Genomic DNA, 18,685 nt, shown 5'->3' on the forward strand with positions numbered 1-18,685 from the left:
ATTGGTCAGATTGTAAAAATATGTTCCAAGGTGCCAGAATAAAAGCTTTAGTTTCTAACACTATGGGAAATTTGTCTTTTCCCATGGTCTTAGGCAACCCCTTAGGTGAAATGGTCATTCGACCCCCAAAGGAGGCCTGACCCCCAGGTTGAGAACTACAGAGTTGGTCTCCTTAGGGCAGTGTTTCCCAACCAATGTGCCACGGCACACTGGTATGCCACGAGACATGGTCAGGTGTGCCGCGAATAAAGAAGCTCAACTTCTGGTCTCGCAACTTTTTGCTGAGAGTGCGAAGAGCAAAAAGTTGTGAGACCGGAAGCTGAGCTTCCTTCTTTGCGCCTTCCAAGTTTTCCGGCAGCTGCAATGCCCCGCCTGGCTGGAGCTTCCCTGGCGGCAGCAGGTGAGCTTTGGGACCTGTTGGGAGGGCAGCGGCAGGGCGGTGCGCAGTGGGAGGACAGTGGCGACAGCGGGCAGTCGCCGTGGGGCAGCGTCAGGGTGGTCAGTTGTGAGGTGGAGCTCCGGAACGGAGGCACCGACGGCGACGGCTGGACATGTTGCTGTACATGCGGGAATTGTGTGACTGGCACTTGCCTGCTGGCTGGACCGGGACGGAGGCTCCAGCCCCACGCCCATGCCCAGCGCAACGCCAGCATGTACGGCGTCTAGCAACACGTCCAGCTGCCGCCGTCGGGGCCTCCATTCCGGAGCTCCGCCTCACAGCTGACCACCCTGCCGCTGCCCCACGGCTACTGCCCAATGCCACTGCTGCGGCGTGGTGTACAAGAAAGAGAGAGAGAAAGAAAGAGAGATAGCAAGAGAAAGAGATAGCGAGAGAGGGAGAGGGTGGGGGAGAGAAAGAGATAGCAAGAGAGGGAGAGGGAGAAAGAGAGAGGGAGAGAGGGGGGAGAGAAAGAGAGAGAAAGCAAAAGAGAGAGAGGGGGGAGAGAAAGAGAAAGCAAGCAAGAGAGGGAGAAAGCGAGAGAAAGCAAAAAAGAGAGAAAGAGAGAATGCAAGAGAAAGGGATAGCAAGAGAGGGAGAGAGAGAAAGAGAGGGGGGAGAAAGAGAGAAAGCAAAAAAGAGAAAGAGAGATAGCAAGAGAGAGAAAGAGAGAAAGAGAGGGGGAAAGAGAGAGAAAGATAGCAAGAGAGGGAGAGAGAGAAAGAGAGAGGGAAAGAGAGAAAGAGAGGGGGAGAAAGAGAGAGAAAGCAAAAAAGAGAGAGAAAGAGGGGGGAAGAGAGAAAGAGAAAGCAAGAGAGAGAGAGAGAGAAAGAGAGAGAAAGAGATAGCAAGAGATGGAGAGAAAGCAAGAGAGAAAGCAAAAGAGAGAGAGAGAGAGAGAAAGAGAGATAGCAAGAGAGAGAAAGAGATAGCAAGAGAGGGAGAGAGAGGGGAGAAAGAGAAAGAGAAAAAAAGCAAGAGAGAGAGAGAGAAAGGGAGAGGGGGGAGAGAGAAAGAGAGAAAGACAGCAAGAGAGAGAGAGAAAGAGGGGGGAAAGAGGGTGAGGGAAAGACAGAGGGAGGGAAGGAGGGAAAGAGAAGGAGAACAAAAAAGAGAGGAAGGGAGAAACAAAGAGGGATGGAGAGAGAGGGGGAAAGAAAGAGGAAGGAAGGGAGAGAGAGAAAGAGGGAGAGAGAGAGAAATAGAGCGAAAGGGAAGAAGAGTTTTTTTTGTCCAAACTTTTTTAGCCCCCCCCCCCCTCAATGTTCCCCAGGATTTTGTAAATGTGAATAATGTGCCACGGCTCAAAAAAGGTTGGGAAACACTGCCTTAGGGTCCCGTCGACCAAACAATGTTGGCTGGCGGGACCTAGGGGAAGAGCCTTCTCTTTGGGGGCTCTGGCCCTCTGGAATCAGCCCCCCCAGAGATTTGTACTGCCCCACCCTCCTTGCCTTCCGAAAAAGTTTAAAAACTAATTTTTGCCGCCAGGCCTGGGGTTTTTAGACCTTCCCCCTGACTGATGAATGCTTAGTTTGACTGCTGAATGAATGATATTGATAATTTTAATTATAATTTTAATTGTTTTTTAAGGTATAATTGGATTGTTATTATTGTTTCCTGTTTTTCTGTACATGCTGTGAGCCGCCCCGAGTCCTCGGAGAGGGGCGGCATATAAATCCAAATAAATAAATAAGTAAGTAAGTAAGTAAGTAAGTACTGGTACTTAAACCCATAGATTTTACATTGTACGGTGCAATAAAAGTACTTCATTCTTACCTGTAAATATTAAGATGAAATTGATTGAGTTCCCTGCTTTTTATTTAAAGTTCCATTTCGAACTTTAAAAGTCGACCTTTCCCTGTTTCTAAGAGGTCTGTAAGAGGCGTGCATAAGCGGACCACTGTGCCTACCATCCCTGTCCTACTGTCCTCTTTTAGCGTTACTTTTTACTTATGTTTATACAACCTGCTACTAACCTATACATGTTTAATAAATAAATAATAAATAAATAGATAGATAAATGACCAGACTATTAACAAAGCAACATATTCATTCCACATTTCAAAAATCAACACGCCAGTAAAACAATTTCTTCCTTTCCTTTTCCTGAGATGACGTCTTTAAACAGCTAATGAAATAGCTCCTCGTTTCCATTCTTATATGGCAGTGCTTCGTAAACTTGGCAACTTTTAACATGTGTGGACTTCAAATCCCGGACATCCCCAGTCATTACGGATGGCTAGGGATTTCTGGGAATTGAAGTCCAACTTAAATTTACCAAGCTTGAGAGAAACACCGCTCTATTGATATCCTCCTCGTCGTCCCGTTTTCTCGGCTTTACGGCACTACTGAAAAAGAGTAATCATCTCCCACGCCACGAAACGCTTTACGGCAGCAGCGGCAAAGGAATAATAATAATAATAATCCGGGGTGGGCGCGGGAGGGGAAAAAGAATCGGGCGGGTGGGGGACAGTAGCGGCTCGTCGAGGCAGGCGCGCGGGGAAGGCAAAACAAAATAATGAGGGGAGGAGTCGCTAGGTAGGTCGAGTACGCGGGCGCGCGCAGGAGGCCGCCGAGAGCGGGAAGGGTGGAGCTGGATGCTAGCGAGCGGGGTCCGCCTCAGTCCCGAGCCTGGCCGTGCTGTGGAAGCGGCGGCAGGTTCGATTCCCGGTGGTGGGGCCGGCGCTGCTTCCGTCGCCGGTTATAGTAGCGGCGGCGGCAACAACAGCAGCAGCAGCAGCAACAGTGAGTGCGTCGCCTCGTTGCCCGGAACGATGAGCCTCTCTCCGAAGGAGCTGGCGAGCCTGCTGAGCATCGTGTCTGAGGAGGCCGGAGGCAGCACCTTCGAAGGCCTCTCCACCGCCTTCCACCATTACTTCGGCAAGGCCGAGCATTTCCGCGTCGGCTCCGTCCTGGTGTTGCTGCTGCAGCAGCCGGATCTGCTGCCCACGCCGCCGCAGCGGCTGACGGCCCTCTACCTCCTCTGGGAGATGTACCGCACCGAGCCGCTCGCCGCCAACCCCTTCGCCGCCATCTTCGCCCACCTCCTGAATCCGGCGCCCCCCGAGCGCGCCCCCGTCGGCTCGGGGCCCGGAGCGGCGGGGAGCGGCGGCGGGGATGACAACGAAAGGCCGCCGCTCTCAGGTAGCTCCCTCGGCTGGTCTCCAGTTGGGCCTGGGCGAATAGCGCTTGGGGTCGGCGCCCTTATGCCCTCTCGGTTAAAAGCCTGGACCTCTCAGGGTACTTGAAAAGATGAAACTTGTTTTGAAATGAAGGGGAGTAGGAGGCCACATGAATTCTTTGAAGGCTGGCCCAAAGGTGATGTTTCTGGAGGCAACTGGACTTTCTTGGTCTGCCTGCGTCTCTATCATCTATCTATCTATCTATCTATCTATCTATCTATCTATCTATCTATCTATCTATCTATCTATCTATCATCTATCTATCTATCTATCTATCTATCTATCTATCTATCTATCTATCTATCTTCCTATCCTATCTATCCTATCCTTTCTATCATTCTGTTCTATCTATCTATCTATCTATCTATCTATCTATCTATCTATCTATCTATCTCTATCTATCTATCTTCCTATCCTATCTATTCTATTCTATCCTTTCTATAATTCTGTTCTATCTATCTAATCTATCATTCTGTCTATCTATCTGTCTGTCTGTCTATCTATCATATCCATCCATCCCATCCATGCTAATGTCAATTTTGTCCTGATTATTAAAAATACAATTTTGCACCTTGAATTTATTTCTCAAATATAAGTAGCAAAAATTCTACAGTATACTTCAGTAGCCAAATTACCTCTATATTTCTCTTGTAGATTAAAATACATTTTAATATAGAAGAGATAGTGGATATTTATTTATTTATTTGTCAAACATATATAGGATAGTAATAGTTTGTATAAACATAGGTAAAAAGTAATGATAAAAGAGGACAGTAGGACAGGGATGGTAGGCACAATAGTGTGCATACACATGCCCCTTACAGACCTTACAAATGGGGAGAGGTCAACTACAGACAGTCTATGGTTAAAGGTTTTGGGGTCTGGGGAAGAAACCAGAGTCAGGTAATGTATTCCAGGCATTGATCACTCTATTGCTGAAGACGTATTTTCTGCAGTCACGTCTAGAGTTGTTTACATTTCGTTTGAATCCATTACGTGCTCATTTGTTGTTGCGGTTGATGGTGAAGTAGTCACTAACAGGAAGGACATTTTGGTATATGATTTTATGAACTACAGTTAGATCAGATCGGAGGCGATGTAGTTGTAAATTGTGTAATTGCAGTATTTCAAGTCTGGTGGAATAAGGTATTTTGTTACGAGTGGAGGAGTGAAGGACTCTTCTTGTGCAATATTTCTGGATACTCTCAATTGTATTAATGTCTGATATGCAATGCGGATTCCAGACAGGTGAGCTTTATTCCAGTATTGGTCTAACAAATCTCTTGTATGCTCTGGTTAGCAGTGCAATGTTGCCAGAGAAGAAGCTACATAATTAGATTAACAAGCTTTTTTTTGGCAATGTTGTTACAGTGGGCTCTAGCACTTAGCTCATTGGATATGAGTTCTCCAAGGTCATTGACAAAGTAAAGGTTATCTACAACTTCATTTCCTCCAAGTTTATATTTTGCCTTCTGATTCTTTTTGCCAATGTGTAAGACAGCATTGGTTGGTTGACATTTGAAGTTGCCAGTTGTTTGACCATTCTGCTACTTTTGAAGGGTAGCAGCATTGTGGGTGGTGTGAAATAGTTTAACATCATCAGCAAAGACAACACAGTTGCTTATAATATGATCACAAAGGTCATTTATGTAGAGGATGAAGAGTGTTGGTACTAAAACACTTGCCTTGAGGATCACCACGGTTAACAGGAGGATTAGATACAGCATTTCCTATTTTAACCACTTGCCTATTAGGGAAGCTGTTATTTCATCATGTAGTGTTCAGAGATGCCATAGGATTTTTGTTTCAGAAGTACCTAGTTTTTCGTGTACTATTTGTTGTGGCTAGCTCTGGCCCAGCTCCTGCCCCAAGGAATGTGGAGGTGGGGGAAACATCCACATACCTGTTTTGCTCCTGACAGAGTTTGCCAGCGAATTATCCTCTGACGAAGGAAGTGTGGGTGACATGGAAGAGGGGGGCTTGGCAGACAACTCAGGAGGAGATCAATCATCTTTATCTTCGCTGGATTCAGGTCAGGAATGTATGACTGACCCACGCATGCGTAGAGTTATGCATAGGAGAGAACAACTTAAGAAATATTACAGGAGATAAGAGAGGCCACCTGTGTTTGGGTGGGGCTCCAGTAATTAGAGCTGCTGATAAAAATAGCAGCGTGCTGGCTTGGCCGTTGTGGAAGATTATCTGATCGTAGTTCTTCAAGGTGAATTGTTGTTTCCTGATTGTATTCAAGACTGTGTTTGGATTCCTGGATTTTGGATTATACTTCATTGTGAGTGTTTATCACTGTTTGGACAACAGTATCTGTGACCCAGTATCACAGTTACTGAGTTAATAATTGGACTTCGTTCTTGTATTTCAACTGTGCCTTGTTGCTACAAGAAATCCCTTTGAAGTTTAAAAGAGAGTTTTTTCTTCTCTTCTGTTGATAAAGAACATTTATTTGCCTTCTATCTTGTGTGTGTGTCTGCTTGGATTAATTAACCTGTAATTAAGGACGGTTGGTACACGCCGGCAGAACACTATTGAATCAAAGGCTTTACAAAAATCAAGTCAAACTTTACAAAATATTCTTTTTTTCTTTTTTCACTTCTCATCCAAGAAGCTTCTTCAGCTCAGAGCTTCTTCAGAGCTGAAGAAGCTTCTTGGATAAGAAGCGGAATGTCTTCAAAGAAAGCACAAAAGTCCAGTTGCTTCCAGAACAAGCACCTTTGGTACCACTGTACCACTGGATGATTGAGAATCTCTATAAACTTAGAAAGCCTTCAGCTTTCTTCCTCCCTGTCTTTTAATCTGAGGGGGCAACCCTAGTTCTGGCGCTTCAACCAGATTGATAATTTCCCTGTTGTGAGGGGTTCAATATATTCCTCTTTCCTTTTGATGTGTGACATAATTTTAAATTTAATTGCAATCACTGCTCCTCATGTAATCCTTCATTAATTCTTTTCAGATATCTTAGTTCCCAACTTTTGATTGCTATCGAGACTGGGATCTCCAGTTTAATGCTAAATGTTATCTGATGAAAGATTGGAAAACGTTCCTATTTTGTTTAAGTTTAAATACCTATGCCAGTGATGACAAACTTTCATCCCTTCGAGTGCCGAAAGTGCGCATGTGCCCACACCCATAATTCAATGCCTGTTATGCCCCCCCCCCCCCCGCATATATGTGTACACAATCCCTCCCTGGCTTTCCCTGCATATGTGTGCACCCTGTTTTGGACCACGTCTCCCTAAAGCCTCCAGAGGCTGGCCTGTTTTGCAACTTCTGGTAGGCCCATTTTTTGCCCTCCCAGGTAAATACAAGGCTTTTCTGTAGTCTGGAGAGAGTAAAAATGGCCCCCTCCGGAGGAAAAAACATCATTCCAGAGCCTCCATGCAAGCCTTGTACTTACCTGACATCCAAAACGGGCTGTATGGAGACTCCTGGGAGGGAATGGGTGGCGTGGGCAGAGCCAGCCAAAAATCAGCTGGCCAGTGCATACATGCACACTGGAGCTGAGCTAGGGCCACAGGTCACATGCCCCCAGATATGGCTCTGTATGCTACTTGTGGCATGCGTGCCATAGGTTCACCATCATGGATCTATGCCTTACATAGTTTATTAACCTGCAGGTTTTGGTATAAAAATGTTCACACAAAATGAAAGTTGACAATTGATGAATAGGTAGCATGTATTTGTGTTTTTCAGCATGCTTTTTGTTAATAAGTATTTGTACAGCAATCTCAGTATACATAAATATCAAATATGTTTGGAAACTTAAGTCTCATACTGGAAGTAATGTTTCCTCTGTTCTTTCTATTTAATGACTAGAAAGTGATTAATAATAGCTAATGATTTGTTTAGATAAATAACAAACTGCCAGTATTTGATTTGGCTTTATCTATGGATAAGATCAATGAATTGTAATGTTTTGTATTTGTTGATATCATGGAACCCTTATACGTGGAGCATATAAAAATAGCCAATGATATATGCATTATTATGGTCATGTGAGCAGCATTCCCTTCAAATTGGGAAAGATTATGGTAAATTTTTTCCTGCCTTATTTACATTTTGTTAGCCATTATTTCTATCGCTTCTGTATTGTTCTGGTTCTCTTAGCTGAACAGAAGCTTTGTATTTCATTTTATTGTATGATTTAGCATACAAAAAAAGGAGATGTCGCTTGTGAAAAGCTAACCTAGTATTTTCTTAATGGGCACTTCTACTCTGCTTACTTGGTAGTCTTGAAGACAGAAGGAAACATGTATTTTCACAATTCCCTCAGTCCAGAACCTCACTTTTAGCACTGCTAGAGTCTCCTCTCCCAAATTTTCCTGAATGGATTTTGGACAGCCTAGGAAGCCTGGACTATCAGATGGGTGGTTCCATGGTGAGAATCCCCTTCCCCTGCTTTTATCCTCAAGAATACTAATTTCATTGAATTCATAGCTTTCTGGATTGAGCTCATAACAATAGAAATGCTTCGAAAATTGCTGGTACTACAAAATATTTTCTTTTTTTTTTAAGGCTTTTTGCCCGCAATTACTCCACCAGAAAGATTTTTTCTTTCTCAGCTGATGTTGGCCCCTCCTAGAGAACTCTTCAAAAAGACTCCAAGACAGATTGTATCGATGGATGTAGGAAATATGGGCCAATCAGTAGATATAAGTGGTCTTCAGTTAGCATTAGCAGGTAACAAATTAATAATTCCTACAGACCTCTGCTTTAATGAAATATAAATTATGTTTGAACTTGCATGTGAATATTTTTGGTCTTCCTCATAACTCCATAGCACATTTTTAGTTTTTCTTGAAGTTATCTATAGGAGTTTCTGCAATGTTAATTATTAGTATGTATAGTTTTGGAGAAATAATTTATGACATATTTGAAGGTAAAACAATTATTTCCAATTTGCTACAGAGTCACTCTGTTTTTGTTCATAAATCAACAAAATACACAAGCAATACTTCATCGTTTTATCATTATTTGAAAATCAACACCCTATACTTAAAATAAAAATTTCCCTATAAAATAAAATATCTTTTTATAGAAATATTGAATCTATATGTGATATGTCATTTGTACATAGTAAGAATTGCAAATCCAGTCAAAGTTCTGAGCTTTTGCTATGTTAATATCTATTAATGAAGTGACAAATACTCTGAAATACAATGTGCTTCTATTAAGAGCTTTTTGTATAGTTCATAATGTGTGTGTGTGTGTGCATAGCATATTTTTACATATAATCTATATTTCTCATTAACTGAAATAGTGAAGCTTTGTCAGCAAGTTTATTTTTGTTCTTGTGATTTACAATTTGGGATGCTGAAATTGAATTAATCTATTTTTTCTTTCAGAACGTCAGTCTGAGCTGCCAACACAAAGTAAAGCTAGCTTTCCTAGCATTCTCAGTGATCCTGATCCAGATTCTTCAAATTCTGGTTTTGACAGCTCTGTTGCATCCCAGATTACTGAAGCTTTAGTGAGTGGACCAAAACCACCAATTGAAAGTATGCACCTTTTGTGGACTTACAACATAAAAATTAAATAATCATATTTTCCATTCCTTATTTTTGTTCACGTTTATAGCTGAAATTGATGTTTATAGTTAGTATTGTTCATATGAATGTAATCCCTCAGTTTGAAAAGCAGGGTGTAAGGAAAAGATGGTTGCATGTTTTCCATTATGGCTTTTAAGGTTGAAAATGGAACAGTGTTGTTTGATTTTGCACGAATCTGCATTATATTCTACTGTTCATATTGATATTTTATATTGTATTATATTTTGTTTAGAATCAGTTGGTGTGTGTTTTTTTTAATGGTCTTAAATTTTGTTCCTTATGCTTTAATTTTCCAGAATATAACTTGGTTGGACAGAATGGCATGGTGACATATTACTATTTTATTACTATCCCAATTGGCATTGGAGAGTTCTGCAAAAAATATGCTGTTGTGTATAAAACTAGGATCAATAGATGCTAAGAAATATGAGCATAGAAATATGCTGGCCAGATGCTTGACATTGTCAGTTTATAGAACACTATACTATATATTGCAATGTAAACTACAAAGAATAAATATAGCATTAAAACAGATCATATACGTGGGAACATTTTGATTGTTGGATAAATATTTTGACTTTTAATGGATATTTTATAAAAAGAATGTAATGTATTTTTCAGGTCACTTTCGACCAGAATTTATCCGCCCACCACCACCTCTCCATATATGTGAAGATGAGTTAGCTTGGTTAAATCCAATAGAGCCAGATCATACAATTCAGTGGGATAAGTCAATGTGTGTTAAAAGTAGTGCTGGAGTGGAAATCAAACGAATCATGGCCAAAGCGTTCAAAAGTCCTTTATCATCTCAACAACAAACGCAGGTATGAAGTCATTTGCTGACTTGTTTAATTCTATTATTAAAATAATATTAAAACAATACACACAACTTATATAGACTTCTGTAAAGCCTTCAACTCAGTGGTTCATGATAAACTACTTCTGAAATCCTACAGCATCTCTGGATTTCTGCATGATTGGATAACTGCGTTCCTGTCAAACAGACAACAAGTGGTCAAAATAGGGAGCGCCCTATCTATTCCCATTCCTGTTAACAGTGGTGTACCCCAAGGCAGCATACTGGGACCAACACTCTTTATACTCTATATAAATGATCTTTGCAATCACATTACAAGCGACTGCGTTCCCTTTGCCGATGATGTAAAACTCTTCAACACCACTGACAACACTGCTACCCTCCAAAAAGACCTTGACTTTGGGTCAGAATGGTCAAACATCTGGCAACTCCAAATCTCAAATAACAAATGCTTTGTCCTGCATATTGGCAAAAAGAATCTGAACATCAAATACAAGCTGAATAAACAAGAACTTGCAGATGGCCCTCACTCTGTCAAAGATCTTGGAATACTCACATCAAATGACCTAAGTGCCAAAGCCCATTGCAACAATATCACCAAAAAGGCTTCAAGAGTTTTAACCTAATCTTAGGTAGCTTCTTCTCTTGTAATATCACACTATTAACCAGAGCATACAAAGTATTCGCGAGACCAATCCTTGAATACAGCTTATCTGTCTGAAACCCACACCACATATTGGACATGAATACATTAAAAAGTGTCCAGAAATACTTTACTAGAAGAGCCCTCTACTCGCAACAGAATACCTTACACAACCGGACTTGAAACCCTGCAGCTACTTTGTGAAGTAGTTACAATTTCTTAAACTTTTTCTTGCCATAGCTACAACCTGCAAATCTAGGAGTATATCTTAGCTATGGTGAGCACAATCATCTCGATAAGACTAAAACCCAGTTAATAAATTGAGATGTTTATTTATTGAAACCAACATTTTACTTTTTTATTTAATTTCATATTGACTGAGTTTAAATTCAATATATGAATGGCATATGTCTCTAAAGCTTCATATGACTTTTGGCTTCAGATGTGGGATAGAATAGAGTGGTGGGCGATTCTATTTAAATTGCTGACTTGTAGAGTTTTGTCCTTGTTTAATGTTTGGATTGTGTTAATTTTATCAAATAGAATATGAATGCTTAAACTATTAGCTCAACAGAAATCACTTTTACTAGCAATAGAATTTAAAACCGCTACCAGCAATCTCCCTCACTTTTGTACATCATGCCATATTTTCTATAATTTCATTTTAACTAGCAATTTAGATAAATAAACCAAGTTGAAAGGTAATCTTTTAATTGTTAATAGTTAAAACTGTTTAACATTTTTAAAATGCAGCTTCTTGGAGAATTGGAAAAAGATCCTAAGCTCGTTTACCATATTGGTCTCACTCCTGCCAAATTGCCTGACCTGGTGGAAAACAATCCTTTAGTAGCTATAGAAATGCTGCTTAAATTAATGCAATCAAGTCAGATAACTGAGTACTTTTCAGTATTAGTCAACATGGACATGTCTCTACATTCAATGGAAGTTGTAAATCGGTAAGTAAAATGTTTGCTATACAAATTTAGTTTTAAAAACTTGATTTTTTAACATCTACATAAACATTTACAAAATTCCACCATAGTTCTCTCCCATTAAAAAATTGCCCTTTTCAGCCTCCTGGAGCACTCTGCAGGCCTCCAAAACCCTTCACACTTCCTGTTTTTGGTGAAAACGGGCTCATTTTTGGCAAAATACATGTGGGAACTGGAAGGCCAAAATCCATATTTGGTCTATAAGGCGCACAGAAATTTCCACCCACTTTTTGGGGGGAGAAAAGTGCAACTTATAGTCCAGACAATAGGGTAATGGGTGACAGATGAATTCTTTTATTGGTGGACAAAGATAAGCAGCTCAAAATGGCCGAATGCAGGGATTAATCCGGGCTATGCAGGACCAAGAATTGTTGCAAAACTGAGTTTCCTGAAGTGGAGCACTAAACTTCTAAACAATTTAAAAAACGATCTAGTAAAAAGAAAAGACAACCAAAATAGCAACATGAAAAGCAAATAAAACACCCCAGGGACAAAACAAATTAAAATTTAATTTGTATTTTTTTAATGGTCTGCTAAATTGGCCACGCCCATCCAGTCACATGACCACCTAGCCATGCCTACCCAGCCAATCCAGGCCTCCTCAACAGTCTGAGGGACCATGAATTGTTAAGTTTAAAAGGTTTGAAGACCCTTGGATTAAAGGAACAGAATCAGAAACATGGAATATAATAGAACAAGAATACAATGTATACAGTGATCCCCCGCTCGTTGCGAGGGTTCCGTTCCAGGACCCCCCGCAACGAGCGGGTTTTCGCGAAGTAGCGCTGCGGAAGTAAAAACACCATCTGCACATGCGCAGATGGTGTTTTTACTTCCACCGCCCTTCGCCCGCCCACCCCGTTGCTCGCGCCTGGGGTTTCCCCGCCCGCGCGCCTGCCCGCCCACGCCATTGCTGGGGCCGCTTCCCAGCTAGGAAGCGAAGCTGGGGTCCCCGCGCGCGCGCCCGCCCACGCTACGAGCGGCATTTCACCTTCCCTCCCAGGCAAAAAGATGCCGGCATTCTGGGTTGATGGGGTCGGACTTCCCAGGCGGAAGGCGTGCCCCTCTCCCCGCATCTTTTTGCCTGGGAGGGAAAGTGAAATGCCGCTCGTAGCAGCTGCTAGAGCCGCCGGCATTTCACTTTCCCTCCCAGGCAAAAAGATGCCGGGGAGAGGGGCACGCCTTCCGCCTGGGAAGTCCGGCCCCATCATCCCAGAATGCCGGCATCTTTTTGCCTGGGAGGCAAAGTGAAATGCCGGCGGCTCTAGCAGCTGCTACGAGCGGCATTTCACTTTCCCTCCCAGGCAAAAAGATGCCGGGGAGAGGGGCACGCCTTCCGCCTGGGAAGTCCGGCCCCATCATCCCAGAATGCCGGCATCTTTTTGCCTGGGAGGCAAAGTGAAATGCCGGCGGCTCTAGCAGCTGCTACGAGCGGCATTTCACTTTCCCTCCCAGGCAAAAAGATGCCGGGGAGAGGGGCACGCCTTCCGCCTGGGAAGTCCGGCCCCATCAGCCCATAATGCCGGCATCTTTTTGCCTGGGAGGGAAAGTGAAATGCTGCTTGTAGCAGCTGCTAGAGCCGCCGGCATTTCACTTTCACTTCCACCCCCTAGCCAAACGGCTTTTTTCGTGTTTAGCGCTCGAACGCCGTGCTAAACAGGAAAAAAGCCGTTTGGCTAGGGGGTGGATTCTTGCTTCTTAACCGGGAACAGTTGCCCCCTCTCCCAAAGCGATGTTCCAAAGCGGTCTCCGGGAAGCGACCAAGGGAAAGGCAGTCGCCTGCCTTTCCTTCAGCTCTAAAGAAGCGGCAACTGCCCTGCCTCCCCCCAGCCGGTTAACTTGAAGCGCTCGGTTAACCGGCTGGGGGAAGGCAGGGCAGTTGCCGCTTCTTTAGAGCTGAAGGAAAGGCAGGCGACTGCCTTTCCCTTGGTCGATTCCCGGAGACCGCTTTGGAACATCGCTTTGGGATAGGGGGCAACTGCTCCCGGTTAAGAAGCAAGAATCCACCTCCTAGCCAAATGGCTTTTTTCCTGTTTAGCACGGCGTTCGAGCGCTAAACACGAAAAAAGCCGTTTGGCTAGGGGGTGGATTCTTGCTTCTTAACTGGGAGCAGTTGCCCCCTCTCCCAAAGCGATGTTCCAAAGCGGTCTCCGGGAAGCGACCGAGGGAAAGGCAGTTGTCTGCTTTTCCTTCAGCTGGAAAGAGGAGGCAAATGCCCTGCCTTCCCCCAGCCGGTTAATCGAGCGCTTCAAGTTAACCGGCTGGGGGAGTAGCCCCCGCCCGGCTCCCTTCAGCCCCCCGGGGTCAAGCGGGCGGGGGGCGACCGGGACCTCGCCTGTCTCCTCCGCCCGCATCGCCCCTCCGACGGGCCGGCCTCCCCCGCCCGCCTCTGCTGCAGCCACCGCCGCCTCCCCGACTGGCACAAAAGGGCCCCGCCCGCCCCGCCCCAAATTTTACCTTGGGGCGGGATTCAAAGTGCTGGGGTGGGGGGTGTCACTTCGCCGCTCGTGTCCTGGCTAAACCGGGCGGCAGGAGACAGGCTTTGAGTTTTTAGCTGCGGGGAGAGAAGTAGGACTTTCCTAACTCCCTCCCCCCGCAGCCAAAACTCAAAGCCTGTCTCTTTTTTTTCTTGCGGCGAGCCCAAGCCGTTCCCCTCTCGACAGCAGCCGAGCTTCCCTCGGCCCCCTTTGGCCCCATCGCCTCCTCCCCGCCTGCCTTTCCTCGCCAAGCGCACGAAAAAAAAGAGAGAAGGCTTCTACCAGAAGCCGGGAACGGCGGGCAGGGGCATGAAGGATCTCTTGCGGGGGAAAAGCCGCTAGCCAGCTTTCGGAGCTCCTCCGCCATCACCCGCTTCTGGTAGAAGCCTTCTCTCTTTTTTTTGGTGCGCTTGGCGAGGAAAGGCAGGCGGGGAGGAGGCGACGGGGCCAAAGGGGGCCGAGGGAAGCTCGGCTGCGGTCGAGAGAGAAACGGCTTGGGCTCGCCGCAAGAAAAAAAAGAGACAGGCTTTTAGTTTTGGCTGCGGGGGGAGGGAATCCCGCCGCAAGGTAAGCTTCGGGGCGGGGCGGGGGGGGCCCTTTTGTGCCAGTCGGGGAGGCGGTGGCGGCTGCAGCAGAGGCGGGCGGGGGAGGCCGGCCCGCCGGAGGGGCGATGCGGGCGGCGGAGACAGGCGAGGTCTCGGCCGCCCCCCGCCCACTTGGCCCCAGACCGGTGCAGCAGGAAAGGGACGGAGAAGGCTCACTGGCAGCCCTTGCCCATCGCCGCGCCTTCGCTTCCCCCCCTCCCCCGCTGGATCCGGCAGCGTGCTGAGGGGAATTGCCGCGGACTGGAGGCAGTGAGGCAGTGAGGCAGACCGGCTCCGAGGCGAGCGGCCGGAGCTGCGCCCTCCTTCGCCCGCCAGGTGAGGCGAAGGCGAGGGGCGCGCGGCTGCAGCGAGGAGCCGAAGATCCGGGCGGGGAAGACCCAGGGAAGGTTCCTTCGTCCGCCTAGCAGCAGATCAGCTGCTAGGCGGCCGCTCGAGAGCAAGAGGGGGAGAGATAGAGAAAGAGAAGGAAAGAAAGAGATGAGAGAGGGAGGAAGAGAGTGTGAGAGAGGAAGAAGCAACATAGAGAAAGAGGGGGAAGACCCAGGGAAGCCTCTGCCCGGCGGGGAAACTCCACCATCTACGCATGCGTGGAAGGGCACGCATGCGCAGATGGTGGAGTTTACTTCCGGGTTGAAAAATCGCGAATTACCCTGTTCGCAATGGTCGGGGACGCAATAACCGGGGGATCACTGTATATTCATTTTAAAAAATAAGGTTTTTAGAATTTTTTTATATCATGCCTTTATTATTTTTATAAATAACTCAGGATGCTGAACATTTGTAATATTCCTTCCATCTCCTATTTTACCCATAATAACCGTATGAAGTAGATTAGGTTCAAAGTCATCCAGCTGGCTTTCGTGAGGAACTAGAACTCATAGTCTTATGATTTCTAGGCTGATGCCTCAATCACTATGCAAACTGGCTCTCTGTTATGATAGAACTGAAGTGACTGATAGATTATTAGCAAAGATGGCCAATTTGAAAATAATTAACTTTTAAATATTCAACAGGCTCACTACAGCAGTTGATCTTCCTCCAGAATTTATTCATCTTTATATATCCAATTGTATTTCTACTTGTGAACAAATTAAGGATAAGTATATGCAGGCAAGTATCCAAAAAGAAATTATAGTCTTTTTTAATAAAGTAATTGAAAATGTAGTAAAAATTTTGGGGAAGCAAAAAATATTGTTGCAGAGTTTAAGGACTGCAAACCCTCTTGACTAAAAAAAATAGTTCGTGTTTTCAGCATATTTCACATATAGCATGTTATGATGATGCATTGTTGCATATATAGAGGACCAAGGGCATAAACAAAATTACAGCAATTTTTTTTAAAAGGTAAACACGATAGCAGAATTCTCTTCATCACTGCACTTTAAATATTTGTCTACAATGAATAGAACAAAGTATTTTAATACCTGCTTGAATATGTTGTTTATTGACAGCAAAATACAAAAAGTCATTGCTGAAAATAACTTTCTGGTTATGTTGCTTTGATGGATAAATGTATCCCTGTAGTTTTTGGATATTTTTAACAACTCAAGGGCCCATAATTCTGTTGGTTCTACATTTGAAGGAGGATTTTAATATTTTGAAATATTTATATTTGTATTGATATTTATCTCTTCCCATTTGAACAAAGATTTCTCCAGAGATTTTTTTTCTCCTTTAAAGGATGAGCTGTTGAGTCTATGTTCCACTTACATTTCAGATTTTATTAACACTGTATGCTATTATCCACAATGGGATAACATTCAGAAGCAGCTCAGGCAGATGCCTCCCTAATTCAGAATTTGTTGCAAGATTTTATTATAACACATCTCAATAAAAGTAGCCTAGCTGTGGAGTTGATTTTTACCTAGTGAGCTGACATCAGGTGACCAAACAGTTGGTATCTATTACAATAACAGTGCTCTCAAAGTGAATCTAGATTGGAAATTGGATGAAAAAACAACTTAATCTATTCCTGCTTTTTCCCACTCTTAAAACTTCAGATAATGGTGCAATTGGTGCTTATCATTGTGATGATAAATAAGTCCTTTGCTGCTTTCACCATCCTTAAAGGAGTCACTATGTAGATAATTAGTAGCTTTTTGAAACTTCACATAAGAAACTAGCAGATCTATATATTTCCTTGTTAGCTACTCTGCTTATCATGGAAGAAACTCATTTTTGATCATTCCTATTTTACATTAAGTCCCTGCTCCAAGAGATAACATTTCTGCCTAATGTCAATCAGCATGTATTCTTGCACAAATCTTCTATTTTGTTAAATAATTTCACTGATATGATTAGGGATCTAAGTACTCTGGAATGACTTATTTTTGTAAACTTACCAAAATATAGGGCAAATTTAGGAAAAGGCCATTAGAAACAGCATCCCTTTAGTCATACATTGAGATCATTGGGTCCTGTGAGGAGCCCTGATGGAGGAGTGGTTAGAATGCAGTAATACAGGATAGTTCTGACGACTGCTGGCTGTCAGCAGTTTGACAGTTTGTTCCTGAGTTGCTCGAGGTTGACTCAGCTTTCCATTCTTCCAAGGTGGGTAAAATGAGGACTCAGGTTTTGCGGGGCAATTGCTGACTCTAAACATCTTAGGCGGCTGTAAAGCACCATGAAGTGGTATATAAATCTAAATGCCATGGCTATCTTATCAGGGGGGTTTTTCTTGTCACTTTTGAGGGAAAAAACAAGGGGGGAGATGTAATGGTTTGCTGTCAGAATCTATGCAGGAATACAACTTTTCTTTAATAAAAACAAGATTTATAAGCCTGTTTACCATAGCCTGGTTTATTACAGAGTAGAAAGAACAATCTGCCATTAAATGTGAGAAACTTACTAATGTAGCATTTGCATATATATAATTATAATCTCTTGGGGTCGAATATAAAAAGGGAAACATAAAAAGGCTTATTTTCAGAACAGAACAAAATACATCTACTGTATTTCACTTTGTCTTAATTCCTTTGATACATTAGCTCCCAATTTACAACCACAATTGAGACTAAAATTCTGTTGCTAAGCAAGGTGATTAAGTTTGCCATGGTTAATTGCAGTTAAGTGAATCATGATAACATTAAGCAAATATAGCTTTCAGCATGGACTCGGCTTATTGGAAGCCAGCTGGGAAGGCTGCAAATAGTGACACATGACTTCTAAGTGCCTACATTTTAATCATGTGACTCTAGAGATGCCAAAATGGCTGTAAATATGAGGCCTGGCTATCACTTTTCAGTGGCATAACTTTGAAGGCTCACTAAACGAAGGGTTGTAAGTTGAGACTACCTGTAATTGGAAATTAATTTGAAATAATGACATTTCAACAAATAAGTATGTGCTATTAGGAATCTCAGTTAATTGCAGAATTTAAAATTTGCAAATTTGGATAAATCATGAAATGACTTGGCTTCTTTAAAGATTTCTTTTTACCATAATAATATTCAAACCTGTTTCTTTTAAAAAAATCAATTTCTGTTTTCTTTAGAATCGGCTGGTACGTCTTGTTTGTGTATTTCTGCAATCCTTGATTCGAAACAAAATAATTAATGTACAGGACTTATTTATAGAGGTACAAGCCTTTTGTATTGAATTCAGCCGAATAAGAGAAGCAGCTGGACTTTTTCGATTGTTGAAAACACTCGACACTGGTGAAAATCCTTCAGAAACAAAGACGTCCAAATAAGACTGATTTGGAACTTTTTTTAAAAAAACTTGATTAGTGTGAAAAAAATTCTGTAGTTTTTTTGTTGCTTGCAATTAAAATGTTTGTGCTTTATTAAATAATGCCTTTCTGTTGAAGCTTTTGTTGATGGAACGATTTGAACTAATTTGACTTTTTATGTAAATTAACCTGATGTTAAACCTGAAAGTCTAAATGGGCATCAACCTACCTAGCAAAATATTATGTTATTCTCATCTGTCCCAGATAATTATTTTTAATCAAGTTTTTTAAAAAAA

General features: G+C 43.2%; 1 protein-coding gene across 2 annotated transcripts; it reads left to right on the forward strand.

Moving 5' to 3' along the window:
- The first annotated feature begins 2,690 nt into the window (after positions 1-2,690).
- On the forward strand, positions 2,691-18,508 carry CNOT11 (CCR4-NOT transcription complex subunit 11). Of its 2 annotated transcripts, XM_070751017.1 has the most exons (8): positions 3,007-3,583; positions 7,867-8,014; positions 8,152-8,316; positions 8,982-9,134; positions 9,807-10,009; positions 11,399-11,601; positions 15,733-15,829; positions 18,213-18,508. In XM_070751017.1, exons 2-8 carry the CDS (start codon positions 7,963-7,965, stop codon positions 18,408-18,410), a joined length of 1,071 nt encoding a protein of 356 aa, XP_070607118.1. In that variant the 5' UTR covers positions 3,007-3,583; positions 7,867-7,962; the 3' UTR covers positions 18,411-18,508. The 2 variants fall into 2 exon arrangements, with proteins under 2 accessions (XP_070607117.1, XP_070607118.1); XM_070751016.1 differs by lacking the exon at positions 7,867-8,014 and having other exon boundaries at positions 2,691-3,583.
- The last annotated feature ends 177 nt before the right edge of the window (positions 18,509-18,685 follow it).

Source organism: Erythrolamprus reginae, chromosome 4 (genome assembly GCF_031021105.1).
Source record: "Erythrolamprus reginae isolate rEryReg1 chromosome 4, rEryReg1.hap1, whole genome shotgun sequence".
In the NCBI taxonomy this organism is placed as follows: Eukaryota; Metazoa; Chordata; class Lepidosauria; order Squamata; family Dipsadidae; genus Erythrolamprus; species Erythrolamprus reginae.